The sequence below is a fragment of the Eptesicus fuscus genome, chromosome 15, assembly GCF_027574615.1.
Source record: "Eptesicus fuscus isolate TK198812 chromosome 15, DD_ASM_mEF_20220401, whole genome shotgun sequence".
Classification (NCBI taxonomy): Eukaryota; Metazoa; Chordata; class Mammalia; order Chiroptera; family Vespertilionidae; genus Eptesicus; species Eptesicus fuscus.
The window spans coordinates 22,859,654-22,880,343 of NC_072487.1; the positions used below are offsets into that span (position 1 = coordinate 22,859,654).

The following is a 20,690-nucleotide window of genomic DNA, read 5'->3' on the forward strand; positions in this document are numbered from 1 at the left end:
AATGGTTTCAGTGTAATTCTTGGGCAGAGAGACACCAGGCAGAGCACACTGTGGAGAAACCTAGTGGGTATTTATCACGAAGAGATTTAATCTTTCCACGAGAGAAGCAGAGAGGAGCGAGAGTGAGCTGGGTTGAGGTGTGAGAACCCACCTTCGGTATTTAGAAAGTCATTTGCTTATAAACTATTGTAACGTTATTTTGTTCTAATGTATTTGCTGTGATATTTGTAAGTGGATGGGTATGTTGTATCTATTGACTTCCAATCAAAACTTCAAATACATTGTTTGAAGTTGGAGATTAGTTCTTCTTTGTTCAAGGAGCCCGTTACTAGGAAGGTGTCTCTTGAAACCTATTTCTGGGCCAATTATCGCTGTCATAATTTCAGTTATCTGCTTAGTATGTTGTATATAATTTAATTTCACTTGTTTTATATTGACTCTAACTGAGTTATATATTCCTATGTGACGGTTTTTAAAACATAGAATCCACATACATAGAGATAGAGTACATTGTAAGAACTGGGGATAATTTTTTTTTTTTTGGACTGCAACTTATAGTGAAAGTTTAAGTTTAGAATAATATGGGTGTAGTAAAAAACCTGGTTGAAATTTAGGCTAACTTTCTATCTGGCATTAGGCTACCTGCCTCTTACCCCTATTACTACAGAATCTCACAGACTGTTTCTATCTTGTATTCTCAGCACTAGTCCTACAGTTTTTAATGTCTGTGCAATATGTCTACCTGCTGTCCTAGTATGAAGTTTGCCTCAGCTTATTTATCGCACTATAATCTTCCCATTGGAAATAAAAGGGAGGGGTGGGGAAATGCAAAAGGTGGAAATTATTGCTAGACTTACTTCATGATCATTTCATGTCTAAAGAGACTTTAACCTGTTTTTTTAAAAAAAATAAGGTTATTGAATTAAATTTACAAGTTTTGCCTGAAGTGACATGGGTGGACTAAAATAGATTTGAGGGTCAGCTTTAACATTTTTTTCTAAACAATGGTTTTCAGTTGATATAATATCCATATATGTTTGGTGGTAACACTCACAAACTAGGACAATAATGTTGAGAAAACATGAAGATAACCCTTTGGAGGGCTGGAGAGTTGAAAGTGACTGAGAGGAGACACGGGGATGTGGTGCTGCCTGCAGCCGGCAGCTGAGCGCACCCCACCAGGCTCCGGTCTCATCCTGTTCAGGTTTCATCAGGAAAAGTTGGCAACATGAGGCTCGATGTTATATGTTTTCCATGATGTCACTTCCTCCAAGTGGAGCTGTTATCTAGCACACTATAGAACACCCAGCATATCCGCACTGCTTGCCCTTGTGATTGGGAAGTTTTGGTGCTGTGAGTTTATATACTTCCCTCTACGTGCAAACATAAATACTTTTATCTCCTTTTTTGTGGAGTGTTCTAATAAAGCATCCTAGGGGATGCCGTTTTGATAGAAGAAAATATTTTTGTCTATTCGTATTTTATGACTTTTCCTATGTGAAAATGCTGAGTGTCAAACGAGGTCTTATGAGCTATTTCCTAGGGAAAACAGAGCGCTGTTGAAATTACTTCTCTTTTTAAGTATGTATTGCTATTATGTTGCTGTATTATTGGTATACGTTTAAGACAACCTTTTGATTATCTCCACATGATACTGTTAGCTATTCAGGCAACTCAAAGCTGTTTGTGCCGTGAGATATAAATAAATGTATAGTGTTCTATAAAAATAATGAGGCTCATAATTGATTCAGTCAAGGGGCATAGAGTCATGCTTGTGGGAGAATCACACATGCACAAAGAAAACCCCATGTATCATGTAACTTGTTAAAAGTCTGATAGAAAGACTAACTATGAGATAGTGAAAAGAAGAAATGGTTAACGTGGCTGGGTGGTTGTGATTAGGATTATGAGAAGATCTCCTGGAAGAGATGTACTGAGAGCATAGCATTGAAAATCTCTAAGTCATTAATCTTTTTTAAACCTTGATTATTATTATATGTCACTATCGTGCATGACAAAAGACTTTGGGATATAGTATTTCATACTTAGTACTGAGTTGAGGCAAATGTTTTCTCACTACCACCTAGTCAAATGGGAATCATAACAAATATTTTCATATATCCTTTCTGATGGAATGTACTAATATTCTAAATGGTATTACACTCAGTCTGAATATTCTAAATGGTATTACACTTAGTCTGATATTGTTAACTTTACTACCTGGTATTTATTTTAGAGTGATATGTCAAACTTCAAAAATCCTATATATCTCCCAGTCTCCAGAAAAATAGAGCTCTTATTGGAGTCCAATAGGAATTCGTAAGGGGGCGGGGGTGTCCCTTTACAATGATGTTAGAGTAGGTAGAGAAACCACATGGTAGTGAGGCAACCCAAACGTTATCATCAGTAGGAAACCGCTGCCACAACTAGGGCTGGGGGTGGGGTGAAGGGAGAAGGTGGTGTTACCACAGTCCTTGAGCTGGACCTGCCTGAGCGGGGTGTGGACCACAGAGAGACTCGGGACCGCTCACTGAAAGCTAGAACCACAAAGGAGACCTAGCCATCGCTTGGAGACACCTGTCAAAGATGAGAGAAGGGAAGAAAAACCTTCCATTCTCTTTTCTTCCTGCCCTTCAAATTCCCACACTCCCTCCAATGCCTCCCATTGGCTGGGCCTAGCTTTAAGGCAGTTGATAACAGATCTGGGAATGGAGTTTGCAGAAGTAGAGTGAGGGATGGCTCTGAGGACAAATTAATACTACATGGCCAACCTGATTTTGGGTGGGGGGATGGAATTGAGATAAAGTTCAAAGCATTGATTTTTGGGGGGAAGGATTAAGTTTGCATGGTGTTATCCAATACCTTATCATTACCAGTTTTTCTTACTGGCTTCCAGTGACTCTTAATTTTTTATTTTTATCCTACCGAGAAATTTTGTCTATCTTTTTTTTTTTTTTTTAATCATAGCATTATTGTTAAGTGTTTTGAAAATTCTCCATGAATGATCTTGTTGGTTAATTTTCAAATGTTAACATATATTAAATGTCAAGGGTGATTTGATCTTCTGTAATTGGAATCAGTCTTTAAAACCAGAAACAACAGGTGACAGGCTCAGTTGTTTGATGGCAGTGAGCTCTGACAAAGAACTCCAGACCACCTCTTCCTCCTCTTTTCCATCTTTCAAAGCTACCAAGCATGGACAAGGTGAAGTTCAACTGTCCTTGTAATCAAGCACCGTCTACAGCTCAAAAATAATGACATGGTTTCTGGTGCTTTTTGGAGGTTGGGTATGCAGTGTAGTTTGTTTTTTGATTGGAAGGCAATGTCAGTTTTGAAATGGCAGTATAATAATCAATTCAGAAAATGGAACATTAGCCATGAATAATGTTATGTGCAGTGGAAATAATCGTTATGAGCATGGGAGATGAGTCTTCAGTAACAAACAAAAAAAAAAACCTTGAAGTTGGTCATGTTAAAATTTTGTCACATCTGGAAGGCATTTGCTGTATAAAATTACATAGGTTTGATACCATTGAGGGTTAAGACATATGGATGGGACATTATGCAGAAACTTGTTCTCTTTCATACTCTTTAGATTTAGCTTAGAGATTTTGGAATCATAAGGAGTCTATTTGAATCTCTATTAAAGATAAACCGAGTAAAATGACAAAATAGAAGGAATTTTGAGCACATGGTACACAGCTCTGTATCCTTATGCTCCTGGTCCCCTTTAAAATGGATGTAGCAAGTGGACATGTCATTCATCATTTTATCTCATCTCCCAAACAACCACAGCAATGAACAGTGAATTTCATGGTAGGGTTTTATAATAGGCTCTTTATTATACTTGGTTAAAATTACCTGTATTTTTAACTTTCTTCTTAAAACAACCATTTGAAAGAATATTGACCCATAAAATTATAAGAAACCTTCATATTTCTGTTGGGTTGTAAACTTTTCAGAGTTCTTTCAAACATACATTATTTCACATATTAGAATAATCTTGACCTCTTTAATAAAGAAGGAACAATATGAGTTAGCCATTTCTTTTGTTGTTTTATTTTATCAGTTAAATTGAGTTACTGTCCTTTCTTGCATAGTTTTAATTTGCAGGAGGAAGTTGCTATCTCCTCATTTGCTTCCTCATTTTATCCTTTTTCAAAAATGTTAGTTCACATGATGTATTATTCAAGTAGTTTTATTCCTGGTAAATTAGCTTTTGCCCTGAAAACATGGGAACAGAAGTTCTTTGAACCACTTATCAAGGAACTCTGAGGACATTTAATACCATTATCTGCCACATCAGCAAGCTTCCTGTTTCATCAAGTGACTTCTCTGATTTTTTCCTCCAATATTATGATAAAACAAAAGCAGTAATGAATGTCTGATACACAAATCTACTTTAACTCGGTAGATAGTATATTATCTTTGTCTTCCTCTATTACGCTGCTTATTATTATGCACCTTTGATTAAACATATGATTTATTTTTATATAGATATATCATTGACTTAAGAGCCATGATTTAACAAAAAAGTAAGGACGGTTATGTGTATTATATATGCATAACTAATAGGGCATGTGCAAAACCCACCCACTTTCTTTTCTCTGAACTCATTGTGATTTTAACATACATATTTTAAGAATTTAGCAAAATATGTTTTTACCTAACGTAATGGAGAAATCTGTTTTTTTAATAAATATTTTAAGGCAGACATGCCTTAAAATGAGCACTGGAAAAAAATAAGAATATGACTTTTTGATCAATGACGGAGTCAGTTTCTAAATTTATATAGAGAGGTTGCAGATACTTAAAAAACAGAGTATGTGTAGATAGTAACCAAACAAGTAAAAGTGATAATTGGCATTGCTGGCAATTTATGGATAATTCGAGGACATGTTCTGAGTGGTTTCAGCCATCAAGGTCTTGCTCACTGTTAAATTGTGCTTATGTGTTAAAAAAAGGCTGACTGAGCACATGGGCCAGGAATCCTGCTGGACCGTGAATAAGACTAACATGGATCCTGCCCCCATGGATTTTACAATCTCGGAGGAGAGCTGGACACGAATCCAGTCCTTTAATTACCAATGTCATTAGCCTTTTCAAGGGGAAGTACAGTGTGAAAACAGAGAACCAGCTAGGTGGTTTTCTTTGCTGGTGGTAGGAGGGGGAAGATTAAACCTTAAGGTATACTTAAAAAAATATCTTAGCCGTTCCTCACACATACTTGTGCATATTTTCACTACTGAAGGAAGTTATTTTTTTCCCCATCTTAATCCTTTTGGGAAATGACGAAGGCTTGAAAACTCGTGCCTTTTTCTTATGCAGGTTTAAGTGACTGGGCACGATGAAAACTGACTCAGGCCTGAAGTGGTTTCCTCAGGGTCAGAGTCCAAGTGGTTGGTAGTTGCTGAGTAGAACCTAGCGGTTCTGACTCTCCAGACATTTTTGAGAAAACACGTCCCGTTCCCTGAGAAGAAAGATGGCCAATGACGTATTAGAAAGTCTTGTGTCTGGTTTTAATCTATATCTCCAATATTATATTAAGTTTTGGGGAGATATAGGGAACGACCTTGTGTATCCAGGAGTGGGTTATGTATAGGGTTTAGAATAGTGCATGGAGACCCCCGGATAAAACAAAGCAGATATGTAAGGGACTGTGTCAGGCAGTGTAACAAGCACTGTTCAGAACTTTAGAGGTAAAAGGGCATTTATTTTTCCATGCCTTTCTTTTTAAGAGAAAATTTGAGACTAACAGGATCCTAAACATTGCATTTGGTTTATGTTGAAATTTTGCATTGATTTTTCAATTTGCCTTCATAATTATGTTCTTGAGCCTGATGACATTCTGGTTTTCATTTCCAGATTCATATTTCACCAACATTCTCTTTGCACTACATACCTTGCTATAAAATGCAGGTTTCTTGGTTTCCAAGGAAAAAAATTTATATTACATACTATAGCTGAAATCCACAATGTCTCCCAGATGGGAAAGACAGAACATTCATCTCATCTTTTCCTACTGGATCTGGCTGGTCTTTGGACAGGATTTCATTGTTTTCATGTGGCAAAGCGCATTGGCAAATTGTTCCTTAAAGTACGCAGTGGCGTGTTCATTTAATATTATGAGATATGGGCAGCATTTATGAAAGATTATAAATCTTACAGCTCTCTTCAGAAACTTAAAGTACAGCTGGAAATGTTTTGCTTCCAACAAACATGCAATCTTCATAAAATTGGAAAAGAAATGTTTTGAATAAATAATGTTTTGGTTTATTTCTCTCTAGTGCGAGAACTATTTTTTCTTTTTTTAGTCAAAATCATGCCATAAAACTCCTCCTTCCTCTACACTAACACTCTTGCCTCTGTATTTATATTTTGCTGGTGCATTAAAAAAAAATTTTTTTTTTTAAGTATGCCAGATTGCTTTGCCTTGTTTTTAAAGATAGAAAACTGGATTTGCTCCCAGGGACTCTTTCCTAACTAGGCCAGTTTAAAAACTAAACAAGGATTGAGTCAGTTAATTAATTTAAATGAGATTACAAATCAAAAACATATTACGCAATCTTGATTTAATTACTACATTTTATTTACTTAATTGAAAACACACTGTAGAAAGTTAGCAATCTGGACAATGACTAGGATGGGGTCCTTGCATTCTATAGGCTAAAGGCTTTAAAAGCAAGACATGTAGATGACCCTGCTCATGACCTTTAGTTCACTCAATCCCTGGGTCAGTAGGGAGTCATTGAACTTAATCTCAGGCCAGAAAGGTCAGCTAGGATTCTCCCTGCTTTCGTTTGTGGGGGTTTGCGTGCTAGTTAGCGAAGCAGTGCAGCCCTCTGGTCAGAGATGCTGGGCAGTTGCAAATGTTGGGTTCAGGGTATTCTTATCTGTGCTGGTCCATCATCCCTGGCTTGGATAAGTACGATTTTCTCTCCTACACGTATGTGATTTGCTTTTTCTTTAAATTTTAGTGGCCTATGTTTTTCAGCTAATTCCTTGTGGACAAACTGTGGTCTTGATCCCAAATAAATTCTTATTTATTCCTTGAGATGCGATGTTTTGAACCAAATCTCCCTGTTAAGAAAAAAAAAAAAAAGGGTTGCTCTTTAAAAGAAAGTTTAATAACAGATCTAGATGGAATGTGTAAGGATAGAAAATAGAGGATATATTACACATCTATCTGCTTTCTCTTTCCATGTTTTTCTTTGGTTAATTAAGTTACTTTAACTGTAAGGAGCCTCAACATTGCAGCATCCTTTAAAATGATGAATTTAGCTCTATCAAACATGCCTTCCGATGGGAAATAATGTAGATGAAAAAGTATTATTAAAAATATGCAGGAAGCCACGTCTCCAGAATATTATTATGGTTGTGCCAAAAGTATTCAGAGAAGGTTTGATTTCTCTTCCTGCTCAGATCTGGGTTTAGGAAAAGGGTTACAGATTCAGCAAAAACACGGATTCCATCAGGAAAGTGACAGAAGAAAACAACATTAACAACAACAAAAACAAAAGGAAGAAAGTGACAGAGTCGCTGCGTCCCATGGATAGCTGCTTATTCAAGTTTTGCAATGAAGTGGATGTCATATAATGCAATGTCCTTTTGAGAAGAGACAGAGAAACAGAAATAGCAGCGGAGGGAAGAGACAGCGAGATAAGAGAGAGCCAGAGTTTGAGAGAGAGCATTTTCCTGCACACTTATATGCGAATGTGAGACAAGTAAAGCACTTAGTCTTCCCATGTTCTCCTTGTGTTATTCTAATAAACATTTAATAGAGGAAAAAGAAAATATTGTAAAACTATAGTTTTGTGTCACGCAAACAGATGAAGCAGTCCTCCACTAAAACCGAAGCTGTATAGTGCTTTACATAAAGCCAACCACTACTAGTCTAAATCCAAGGGAATCAGTCATTGTGGAAAGTAAATAGCCAAGAGTGAGGTGCAACAGGAGAGGAATAGTTTTGTCTCTATTTCCTATAAAAAGGTGAATGTTTTTGTCTTACTTTTTTGTGTTCTATTATGAAGTTCATCTGTGTCCCTTCCCTCCAGTGTTTGTTCCTTACATCTTGTCTTTTCTCTTGTTTAAGTGATTCTTTATGGTGTGCTGTATGTTTATTTAATTCATAAAAATGTACTATGTTGGTATGTTGATAATCACTAATGTTTTAGGGAGAAAGAAGGGGGCTAATCTAAGCCTTTAAAAAAAATCCCATATTCTTTGGTTGACAATGGGCTGTTTCTTTACCTGCTTAAAGCACAGGAATATGACAAAGGAGCCTTTTATCACATGATGACTAATTTTAGTTCTAGCAAGAGGCTATCTGTAGATTAACAGGTTACAGTGTGGGTTTCATTTACTCTTTGATATCCCTGGATATAAAAGCTAGATTGTTATAGAATTTTAGAGCCAGAAGGGAATTGACAAGTTTGTTCCGTTCCTTCTTTGCACCAAAATGACTATAAGTTAAAATCATGCTTCTTAATTGTAGTTTTCCTGTTGATACTCACGTCATGGTGTCAGAGAGTAAAATGAATTCCTGGAATAAGTTTCATCTTGGAGTAGAAAGGCCACTTCTGTGTAAAGTTCACGAACAGCTTCTCGTCCTCCTGCTCACACACTGGGGCCCTGCTTTCTAGATCCCCACCAAACAGCTCTTCCCTTTGTAAGAGAGAACGAGAAATTAATTTCTGACTCATGGTAGATCCTCTTATCGGTCCCCTCCTACTTCCAAGGAAGATTGGACCTTGTATTAGACCATGAGACCTAGCCCTGGGAATTGTTCTTCTCTCCTCTTTCCCCGTCACCAAAGGCTTGTCTGTTTGACTTCTGACGTATGTTTCTGCGCAGAGGGGGCACGCCCAGCCTTTCTTCTTGGTGCGCTTCTGTGCTTTACACACCAGTTGTTTCCTATTCATTTCACTTCCTCAACCAAATGCGCCAGGCACCATACCAAAGATTAGGGCCATTGGACCAACGATGGTAGCATCCCTGCCTTCGTGCAGTTCTGAGTCTAAAAGGGAGGGGCCCCTCTCTGAAAGGGAGGACTTCAGGTAGAAAAAAAAGGGACACCATGTGCAAAGACTCGGGAGATAGTGGGACATCTAAAAGCGAAGGTAGGACCCAGGTGTTGGTAGGGGCCGAGTCATGGTGATTGAAGGACTAAAATTTGAATTTTTTTCCTGTTGGGATTTGTGATATATGTATGACTTTGAGCAGGGAAGTAGCTTAATCAGTTTTGGGTTTTAAGTGATCACCCCGGTGGTAGAGTGGGATAGGTACTGGAAAGATATGAGATCTGTTCATTTTTATTTTCTTTTTTTCTTTTATTGATTTTTTACAGAGAGGAAGGGAGAGGGATAGAGAGCTAGAAACATCGATGAGAGAGAAACATCGACCAGCTGCCTCCTGCACACCCCCCACCGGGGATGTGCCCGCAACCAATGTACATGCCCTTGACCGGAATCAAACCTGGGACCCTTCAGTCCGCAGGCCACGCTCTATCCACTGAGCCAAACCGGTTTTGGCTGTTCATTTTTTTAAGATCCTGTTCCAAAGGTCACCTCCCACTGATATCTTTTATGACATACTCTTGTCCATCCATCCTAGGAAGAACCAATTGTTCTCTCTTGGTATATACTCACTTATAGTACCTATCATAGTGTATTTTTTAATTTGTACATTTCTGTCTCTTTGAGTAGCCTCTGAGCTTCTAGAAGACATAGAATTTATATTCTTCCTTTTTAAACAATGTTTTAAACGGTTGTTATTGTAAATTAAATGGAAATTTAATACTCATTTATGGAGATCCTATTATGTTCCAAACATCAGCAACTGGATTTGCATTTAATCGATGCTTACATTAACGACCTTCAAAAAATCTTTCACAGTTTTGATGATCCACCCACATCAGATAAGTAGTTCATCCCCCCTAGAAAGTTAATACTCAGTAACAAACATTTAGCAGGTCATTATTTATTATCTTATATATTTGACAAAACATTTTATTGGACTCCCACCAGATTATAAGTGAAACATTAGAATGTCCTTTGTTTAGTGGAGAGAATCCAAACTAAATTCGATTTAGAGTTGGCCTGTCTTGACAGCATCAGTTGGTGTAAAGACTTCAATGATAATAATTATTATTTCCAATGTAGGTAGAAAGAATAGCTAAAGTTTTTTTTTTTTTTTAATTTGTGAAAAATGTTTTGAATGTATTGGTAAATGGTGGGAGGTTAAAGGAAGGTCAAGTTCTCAGAAACACGTAATCTACTAAAAGATCATTTGGCTTTGCATGATTTTAAGATTGCATCATAGCCACCCAAGAGGCAATGTGTCTGAATGGGTGGCCCATGTAGAGGACATGTATTTTAATAGTTGCCATTTAACTTTGGATAAGCCATTTAAATCACTGAAGTATCCAGGATTTTCTATAAAATTGGCTCGTTACGGAAACCCGGTCACTACTTAGGTAAAGTATAGATATTAGAAAAGCCATAAAAGATTGGCTGCTTTTTTATAAGGAGTGTAGAAAAGTATTGAGGAAAAGTTGGTAAGGGTCATCATGTGGGGGTGACCCTCACCTTTCCTAATAAGTTTCTGGGGAATCTATAACCTAAGGGAGGAGGAATTGATTGAGTAGTAATTTAGAAATGGCTTTATTAATATTTTTTCCTAGGAGAAGAAATATAGTATGCTTGATTCACACTTAAACCTAAAGAATGCGAATATGAGATTGTCATAAGTATGGAGTACAAAATGTATTTCAGATGTACATTATGTGCAGTAAGCCAGAAAGATATAAACAAGGAAATGAAGAAAAAAAATAGAGATTGAGATCAAGGAAGACAAAAATGAAATGTGGAGGGAATGACGAGGACTGGTTTAGGTCTGCTGCCTTCAAGACCCATTCTCCTCCCTTATTTTTCTACTGAATCAAAATCTTCTTTCTAGACTGAAGACCCGTGTGCTGGGTGACTCACAACCCCACCCTTACCAGCCTTCTTCCTCAAATATTTAAGCCTTGTGGAAGGTAATTTTATCAGATGGCTGATACCTATTGCTTTTTGAGCATGACAGCTCCTGAGATCCTGTCAACAGCAATATGACTTGTCTGTTTTGGGGACAGTGGGACTTCTCCGAAGGCCACACACTGGGTCTATGTTCAGTTGATTAACCACAGACTATTTTAGATGCTTGTCCTGGGATGGACAGGATTTTGTCACATCCCTTTTCTCCTTTTCCTCCTGAAAGTTGGTCGATTCAAACTATGAATCTTTTTTTTTTTTAACGTGGCCTCTATGTTTAATATTATCTTTCGTTTATTGATTGTGCAGAATGTGTCTAACCGGTGCTTGATGCCTTATATAATAAAATCTTGGCAATGATTCTATGACATAGATAGTATTACAGTTTTAAAAATCAAGACCACAAGGCTCTAAGAGTTAAGTAATTTTGCACAAGATCACCCTAGTGAGGGGCAGAGATATGACACATTAAGTACACACACGCACACACACGCGCGCACGCACACACACACACACACACACACACACACACACACACACGACTTGAGCAAATGATGGAAGTGGTTAAATGAAACCTTTGGATATAGAGTAATTTGACCTGGGTAGTGAACTGGAAGGGTTTTAGATGTGGTCTGAATAATTGCTTCTCTGAAGATAACCACAATAACAGTTCATTTTTGGCTTTTCTGCCAAGTGCGACTCCCTGCTTGCTTCCTTTTCCAGCAGTTGGAAGTAAGTGACCGATATAAGGTGACATAAGAGTTAAGAGTAGATAATAGTGTTAGAATTTACAGTCTGAAAAGTAAGTGTTTTCTAGCCCTCTCCCTGAGGGGCCCTCCTCTATGCTTGGGGAGCCAGTATATGCCATTTTACCTCCTGGGACGGCACAGGCTTTGGAGTATGAGGGGAAGGCTGCCGTTGTGTGCCAGTAAATGCCAGATCATTTTAGTAAGTGGAATTCTTATTAAAACCTAGTATATGACTCAAATTTTAGGGTCTATTTCAGATTTCCCTCAAATGCTTGTGGTTTTTTTTAGTAATTATGTTTTTTCAATTGAAGAGGTTAGTCTGCATTTGTTGGAAATGGAGGAAAAGGGTAATTTGTAGTAGAAGAGAACCGGGTTTCCCAAGTGGGATGTTGTGGTCACAGGGGGTGCCGTTTTTCTAATGGAATACTTTCTTAGGAATGGAAGAGACTGTCATTCTTTTATTTATTTAAATAAATTTTATTTATTTTTTACAGAGAGGAAGGGAGAGGGATAGAGAGTTAGAAACATCGATGAGAGAGAAACATCGATCAGCTGCCTCCTGCACACCCCCCTACTGGGGATGTACCCGCAACCAAGGTACATGCCCTTGACCGGAATCAAACCTGGGACCCTTCAGTCCACAGGCCGACGCTCTACCCACTGAGCCAAACCAGTTAGGGCAAGACTGCCATTCTTTACTGGTCCAACTTTTAGCAACCAGACAGTGAGAAAGTGTTTCGTGATACCATTTTGAAGTTGATTTAACTAACCATGCTAAGCTTCATGTAGGGTCTACAACTCCTGTTCTCTGATGATAACCTTAACCTGCCACACGGTGTGTCTTCATGAAGGTGGCATGAACCACCTTGAGGGATGCATGCCTAGACCTCCTTAAATGTGAGGCAGCATTAGAGGGGAAAAGAAAACACGGGGAGGCTTTGGTCAGTGGGTGTGCTAATCTGCATGAATAGGAACTCCTCAAAATGTTGGAGTCGCTTGAGAAATTAAACTGTAATGTAGTATCAATACAGAGGGCCATTTGTCAGAGGGGCTCAAGGCAGAAATAGCTGAGGTTGTAGCAAAACGATATGATTTATCATTTTTATGTAACTATCATGCTCCATGCCTGGAAAGTAGCCAGTGTTGTACCATCTTTTACAGGAATGTAAAAAGAGAAAGATTGATCTCCCAAGTTATACATCACCGAATCGCTCCTCAATTTCAGAAGATGTAATAGAATAATTTGGAGATGAGGGACCAGCTTTTTAGAGGGACAGCCCTAGTCAGAATTTGACTTGCAGGAGTAGTCCTTACCAGTTTTTTGCTTCCATTTTGAGAACTCAGGATAAATTGGAGGATAATGTGGGAATCACTAAATATGTTTACTATGATTACATGAAAACTGTTCTGGAGCAAAAAGAAACTGACAAGGAAGTGGAATGAAGGGGTAAAAAAAAATCTGATCTCAGCATTAAATCTAGTTAGCAGGCCTGAGGCAAAGGGCAGAAATAAATAACCAAGTTTTCTACAGAAAGAAACTAACGGGATGTCCTTGCATTGAATAGTAGAAACAGCAATTGCAGTATGTTAATCTCCTCAGGGAAAGAGCTGAATAATCCCACTGAAAAAAACTTGCACAAATTCTTCTGCTTAAATGACACTGGATCCCTGTCTTGGCTTAGGTGCAGTGGCAGGGTCCCAGGGAAAGGACAGACGTGTCTGTGCCCACCTATCAGATTTTGTTGAAATTTACCATCAAGTTCAAAATTGCCTTTTCTAGGCAAGCAAAGGAGGCTGCTGAACCTGAGCCGTCCATGTCTCTGGCATTTTCTGAAAGCCCTAGTGCATTCACAGCCGTGAACAGCACACTGAGGAAGACACAAAAGAAGTAGACAGTCTCTGCTTAGGAGCATGCCATTTAGTTGGGGAGACAAAGCTTAAATACGAGAACCAGTCAAAGAATATTACAAAGGGACGTGCAAGCAAGTAAGTGTATGATAATATGGGGCAAGTGACAGATAAATGCAGAAGGAACAAGGAGGAAAGAGGAGTGAACTAAACACCACCAGGTCGGATTAGTCAGGGAAGGCGTGTTGCCTAACAGTACTGTAGCCTTCATGTTCCCTTCTGTAGCGTCGGTGAGGAATAAAGTGGTGCAGGAAATTCAGATCCACAGCATTGATCTCTCCCCTCCTTATCTGCAGTCTCTCCGTCTATCACAGATGGAAATTAAATTGATCCAGCAATTTGCTCTCCACCAAGCCCTGTTGGTATCTACCTAGTAATTTGTGCTTTTCTTGGTGTTTGCAAATCGATTGCTATTATGGGATGCAGACAAATCTGGGCCTGGGTCCAGTAGGTTGGGGGATAATTGGAGCGGACACATGTGTATGCACACGAAATCTTGGAAAAACGGACTCTCGTTTCTGTGTATTTTAATCATTGAATAAAACCCTCTTCAGGTTTTTTAAAAGCATGTTTAATTATACTCAGATTGCATTTTTAGGGGATTTATCTGGGGTATTTCATGTTGCTCCTGACAGGCCCAACCTTTAAACCACCTTTGTTGCCAGACCTTTTGTTTCGAAAAAGCCCTGCTCTACCCAAATAATCTTACAGAGCTATACTCCGCCTATATGTATAGGCATTCATCTGATTTGATAAATAAAATGTTGCTGCTGAAAGGCTTGGGAAAGTAGACTTTATCTAAACACTCAACTTCATTGTTCCACCTTAAAAAACATTTTTGCAGCCCTTCTGAGGATTGTGAAATTCTTTGAAAACAAATTAAAAATAAAACATTTTCTGTGATTTCGTTACAGATTCTGGACAATCAGGAAGTCCAAGCCACAATGATCCTGCCAAGAATCCTCCAGGTAAATATGTGTTCCAGGACGTTTGCAATCTGACATTGCAGAACAAAGGTACCACTGTGTAGATAAACGCCCCGTAATTGGTCAGCTGCCTATTTTGTCCTGGCGGGCAGGTATGATCAGGACAAGATGTGATTCTGCTCAGGCTCTTCACGGTGGTACATGCTTCCATATTGGCGTCATCAGCATTTACGTAATCGCCAACGTTTTCATTTTTGTTGGTGTTTCTTTGAAAATGAATATGCGTGCATTTTAGTTGTGTATCTTTCAGGTGCTAAAAGTCATTGCTGTTTGAAAAGCCAAAAAACAAAACAAAACACACACACACACAAAAAAACCACCCCAAAAATCTCATTTACATCTTTCTTATAAAACACACAAGAAAAAGTAAAATTTTTCATACTCTTACTATAGAGGGTGGTAGTGGTGGTTGGTTATGTTGTCGGTGATGGATTTTTGCAAACGAGTTTTTATTCCATAAGGTTTTTATTGGATTCCCAGAATCAGGAAATAATGAGAGTTGGACTTTTCGTTTAGTGTGATGTATGCCAAGTATCCTCTTTATTTTCAGAAGTTGTTCCAGGTCTGAAAATGGGTTTTTATAGTTTGGCTGTCTTCATGGTTTTGTTGCTCCTAAATCTGAACATATAGACTTTTGATATTGATTTAGGAGGGGTGTCTTTTCACATGAGGTAAATCCAGTACAAAGGAGAACTTCTAATATTTCAGTGTCGTAAAAATTTTAATTGTATCTGTAACTTTGGTAAAGGAATGCTCTAAGAATAAAGCTAACAAAAACAAACACCAAAGCAAACAAAACATCCAAACAAAAAACACAGATGCCATCTACATCACCAAATAATTGCATCTGTATTTCCATGGAAAATAAACCAAAAAATTTAATAAAAGTTTCCTCATGTAGACTTAGTTTTCAGTCCTTAATTGTTTGATCTTCCTTGTCATCATGCTTTGCTAACGTGAGGTTGAAATACCTGAAGAACCCCAGAACTACAGATGTCAGATCAGCCTTGTTTTAAATGGTGTTGGGAAGATACATCAAGTAAATATCCAAATAAAAATGCAAAGTCAAACAGAATATTTTTTTTTCTGAGTCTTGACCGTATTTTTATCTTAGAAAAATTATTTTTTTACAACTACATATTTACTCTGTATTGTACAAAATCGTATTGTTTGACAAAAATAATATATACTTTAAGGATAAAAAGTTCTACTTAAATTTAGATTTAAAAATGTATACTAAGTTGATTTTTCATTACTTTCATCAAAACATTTTAGTATTATTACAATTTGATAACAAAACATTAAAAAGACCGAACAATTTTAAATGTAAATTTCAGTGAATTTATTATTTTATTTTTGTATGTCTGGATAATTAGAATCCCCAAAAAGAAAAACTCTTTATAACATTGATTGCAATGATAAATTATTTATACAATATAATGAATTTTGTCAGAAATTTTCTGAAGTTGAGGAAATTTCATTAGCTTGTAATCTTTAAAATTACTTCTTAGTTGACTGATATTTCCTCTGCATAGCAAGATAGCCAAGAGTGAATTGTACCCAAACATGTTTTAAAAGCTCCCTCACTCACTTTACAAAGAATGGGAAAGGAAGAAGAACCCTCTAGTAGAAAAAGAGTTGATAAGTATTTTAAGTCAGACTAAATAAAGGATATGTTCTGTGCCTTAGAATGACAGCTTGATTTGAAATTAATAAAGCTGTTATTGTTTGAAATGCATTTCTGAACACGTACAGAAAGAATTATGCTCACATAAGAATGTTCTTCCCTTGAGCTGAACGAAACTTTGAATAGTTATGTAATGTCAGAATTCAATTTTTCGATATTTGCCCCGAAGTTTTGTCACGTCTTTTTCTTGCTGCATTCAGTGTAGCATCTCTTAATTTATCTCTTTGCATATAATATGGCAAACAGATAAAAATCAAACCTAGTTTTTTTCCTTTTAAATTTTCCTTGGAAATTGAGCCTTTTTGAGAACTATGTCCTAAAACTAGGTTGTTGAATATTGTATATACATACATTATACATCAATTACCAGTTTTTCAGAGTTAGAATATGGTAAAACATACATAATACCAAAATTAAATGGAATATAATTAGAATATTCTTTGATGATTCAGAAACATTCCATCATTTTAACATGCTTTGCGTATATCGTTATATTATGGAATGAACCATAGAGACTATTAAGGAATTCTGTTTGATGAAATTAAGGATTTGTTCTGCAATACCTTGAAATAAATCAAGCTGTTAGGAACATAGACTAGTTTCTAATTTGAAATGTGAAAAATCAGAGCTTACTAAGGTTTTTGTATTACAGTCAGTTGAGATAAATTATACTTATTATTAAAAGCTCTTTTCATAAGTGCAAGCATGTTTGGTATTTTAGAGTGTAATTCATCTTTGCGAGGCCCTTTTCATCTCTGTATTCTGGCCTTGGCTGAAATGTGAAATCTCCAAGTGGAGTTTCAATATCTGGAGAAGGCACAGTCCATTTATGGGAAAAATCGAAACCTACTACCATACGCAGTGAAACCATCAAATTACTTTGCTGCTTGTATTGTTATAACAAAGAGGAGTTAAACTTTTGGGAAAGATCGCCTTGATGGTCAACACTTTCTTGTCGCTGGCAGTTTTGCATTGGGAGATGGGCAAGCCATGGCAGTTGCTACCATCCATCCCCTGTGTTCATTTCCTAACAGGTTGGGAAAGAGATGGCAACAAGGCGAGCCCTTGTAGAGCTAAAGGCTCTTTGACATCTTTTCCCCACTGTTGACAGGAGGGTGGAATCCCATCCAGTCATCCTCTCAGAGCAGATGCACGTGTCTCCGCACAAACCGAACCCCCGCTCTGGCGTGGCTTCTCTCCAGCATCAGACCTGACTGTCTGACGCGGAGGCCGCTTTCTTGCGGATTCCTCTGGACTCCTGAACTTTTGGCAGGTGACCTTAAAGTCGCACTTTAAGGTCACATCGCACTACGGACATCTACAGATAGGCCGTTAGTTTTTAACTTGCCTTTCTTGACTGGGGTTAGTACTCAGTGAGCAAACTAAACACAGGTGAACAAAAGCAACATGTTTTGGAGAGCAGGGATATTTGATACTTGTCATTTTTAAAAGCACTTGCGTAGTTTTGTTATTTTAAAAACACATTTAAATAGTCCTTATGGTATTTCCTTATGCTATTTGTGATTTAATATGTTGTTTTTATTCTTTGTGACGTGGTGGGAATGGGCCCCATAATCTTTTCGGGGCTAAGGTGCTCTAAAGGTTTGATGGTGTTCAAGGACATGACATTGTTCTTTTGGTCAAAAAGCCTCAGGGCCACGTCATTTTTTATGATGTACCTTTCTCTTGTTTATGATAGACTCAGAAGTTATATGTTTATGTATACTTAGTTTTAAATATCAAATTATTATTATTATTATTATTATTTTTAATAAATCAGAATCTTTATTTTAACCAGATTTGGCATGCATCTTAAAGTTTGGAAAGTGCTGCTCTATGCTTTATCAATTTACACTTAGGAGACAGACAAAAGCCCAGAAGAGATTTGCTATTTCCCATGCCATAAAAACAAATACTATCTTGTCCCTTTGCAGTGATAATTTGAAAAATTCTAAGTAGATTTTTTTTTTTTTTTTACTTAAGACATAAAAATATTCCTGAATTAGTCTGACCTAAAACACGAAAACAAACGGCCCTTTGCAGAGTTGTGACAGTGTACTTACTCTTGGGGAACTACCGAAAATAAGGCAAGATAGAGATATGCTCTAGTCTTGATTCCAACCTTCCTCTTCAATCTTATGATCGTCATTTAATTACATGCTGTGATAGAAAGAATAGTGCCCCTTCTCCATGACCACATCCTAATCCCCCAAACCTGTGAATATGTAGACTTATATTTTTAAAAAAGAACTTTACAGATTAAGTTAATTAATCCGTTGTAAGCAATGGAACTAGAAGAGCCCTCTCTCAATATTAGGAAACAACTGTTGTGGATCAAATGATGGTAAATCATTCATTCATGGACTTAGATTCAGATATAATTTTATTTTTAATAAGTTAAAACTCCCCTGCCACTTTTAGGAAATGTGTGATTGGACTATAATCTTTAAAATTAGCTTTGACTTGCTCCATTCTTTTACGTCTCTACATTCCTTGGCTATGATCTTGTTCGATTTCCCAATCTCAGTGATTTGCCTAATGCTGGAATGGTTAATATCCAAGGAGAACAAGGCCATCTAGAAGTTAGATTTTGCCTCTAAGTCATTTCAAAGCTGAAACCTTCTTTTAGAAATAGATAGAAACATCAATGATGAGAGAGAATCATTGATCGGCTGCCTCCCGCACGCCCCCTAGTGGGGATTGAGCCTGCAACCCCGCATGTGTCCTTGACCAGAATCAAACCAGAAACCCTTCAGTCAGCAGGCCGAAGCTCTATCCCCTGAGCCAAACCCGTTGGGCTAGGAAGGCTGTACTTTTTGTGATGTGCTCTCACATGGCAGGAAATATAACAAAGAAACTTTGAATCCTAGGGCAGTTTTTGCAAATTTTATCATTTAGTCTTACTAAGTATTCCAAGTGTCATTAACCAGAGCTTTCTTACTTGGAATGGCATGAATTTATTCTACTTTTTTTTTTGTTTTTTTTTTGCACTTTTTATAGGGTGCTTGTGCTGTTTTGTTGACTTTTGCATGTAGTCTGGCAAAACCTCTGGGAGCAATTAGATCATGTATTGAGTGTACTAGTACATCAAATAAGCCACCTATATTCTCTCTGGAATAAAGATGGAACCAAATACAATTAATCGAATAAACTAAACAACGAGTATCTGTTAACCATAGTAATATACTTGCCTTGCAATAAAGAGATCTTTAGCCCTCGCCGGTTTGGCTCAATGGGTAGAACACTGGCCTGTGGACTGAAGGATCCTGGGTTAGATTCTGGTCAAGGGCATGCACCTTGGTTGCTGACTCGATCCTCCGCCCTGGCCAGGGTGCATACAGGAGGCAACAAATCGATGTATCTCTCTCACATCAATGTTTCTCTTTCTCTGTCTCTCCCCCTCCCACTCTCTCTAAAAATCAATCCTCATATGAGGATTAAAAAAATTAATCTTTAAATTATAAAGATGTTGATATCTCCCCAACCCTATTATATAGATACTGAGAATGAAACCAACAGAGGGTTGTCATGAAGCTAATGAAAACAACCAAGTAATTATCAATAAAATGAGCCCGGCATCTGCAATTTTAGTTGTCATCTGTTGGGATCACTACCCATGTTTACTTAAATCTTCACTTTTCCCCCAAAACTTGGAGTTTGGGACAAACAATACTTTCTACTAGTTACAAAATAATATAACATCTTTGTATTTGTATATGAAGGAGGATATATTTGCCTAGCCCTTGAAGGATCTCATAGAGCATTTTATTTTTTTTTATTTTGTGTGTTGTGTGTGTGTGTATGTGTGTGTGTGAGAGAGAGAGAGAGAGAGAGAGAGAGAGAGAGAGAGAGAGAGAGAAACATTGATTTGTCATTTTACTTATTTATGCGTTCATTGGTTATACTTGTATGTACCCTGACCGGGGATTGATCCTGTGACTTTGGTGTACCGTACAACAATCCAACCAACTGAGCTACCCAGCCAGGGCTCATAGAACATTTTTATCTTCAGAGATGGTGTTCAGAGTCAAAGAAAAGAGAACGTTTACTTTGTTTTTTAAAATCATAGACTGTTTACTCCTCAATTAATACGTTTATACCCTCTCCTTCTCATATCCTCATTTATTGTATCTACCAGGAGAGTCAAAATGTTTTCCATGGGGGAAAATTCACTCTTTCATGATACTTAGAAGTAATTTTAAACTTTGGCACTAAACAATATGCAACAGAGTATAAACAGGCTTTCTATTCATAACAGTATAAATGAAAAGACACTAAAAGGATTGGTGAACTGTGGTCAGACCTGAAGTTGTAGGTAAAGCTTTTAAGT

At 37.5% G+C, this 20,690-nt stretch overlaps 1 protein-coding gene across 14 annotated transcripts in view; it reads left to right on the forward strand.

The window, feature by feature from the left end:
* The window catches only part of NFIB (nuclear factor I B), a 231,906-nt gene that overhangs the window by 126,118 nt on the left and 85,098 nt on the right, over window positions 1-20,690 (forward strand). For 13 of the 14 annotated variants that reach the window (XM_008145018.3, XM_054727164.1, XM_054727165.1 and 10 more), the window contains one exon: window positions 14,602-14,655. The exons of the other annotated variant lie outside the window; for it this stretch is intronic. In XM_008145018.3, coding sequence (XP_008143240.2) covers window positions 14,602-14,655 — 54 coding nt within the window. The remainder of the gene's footprint in view (window positions 1-14,601; window positions 14,656-20,690) is intronic. 14 annotated transcript variants of the gene reach the window in all.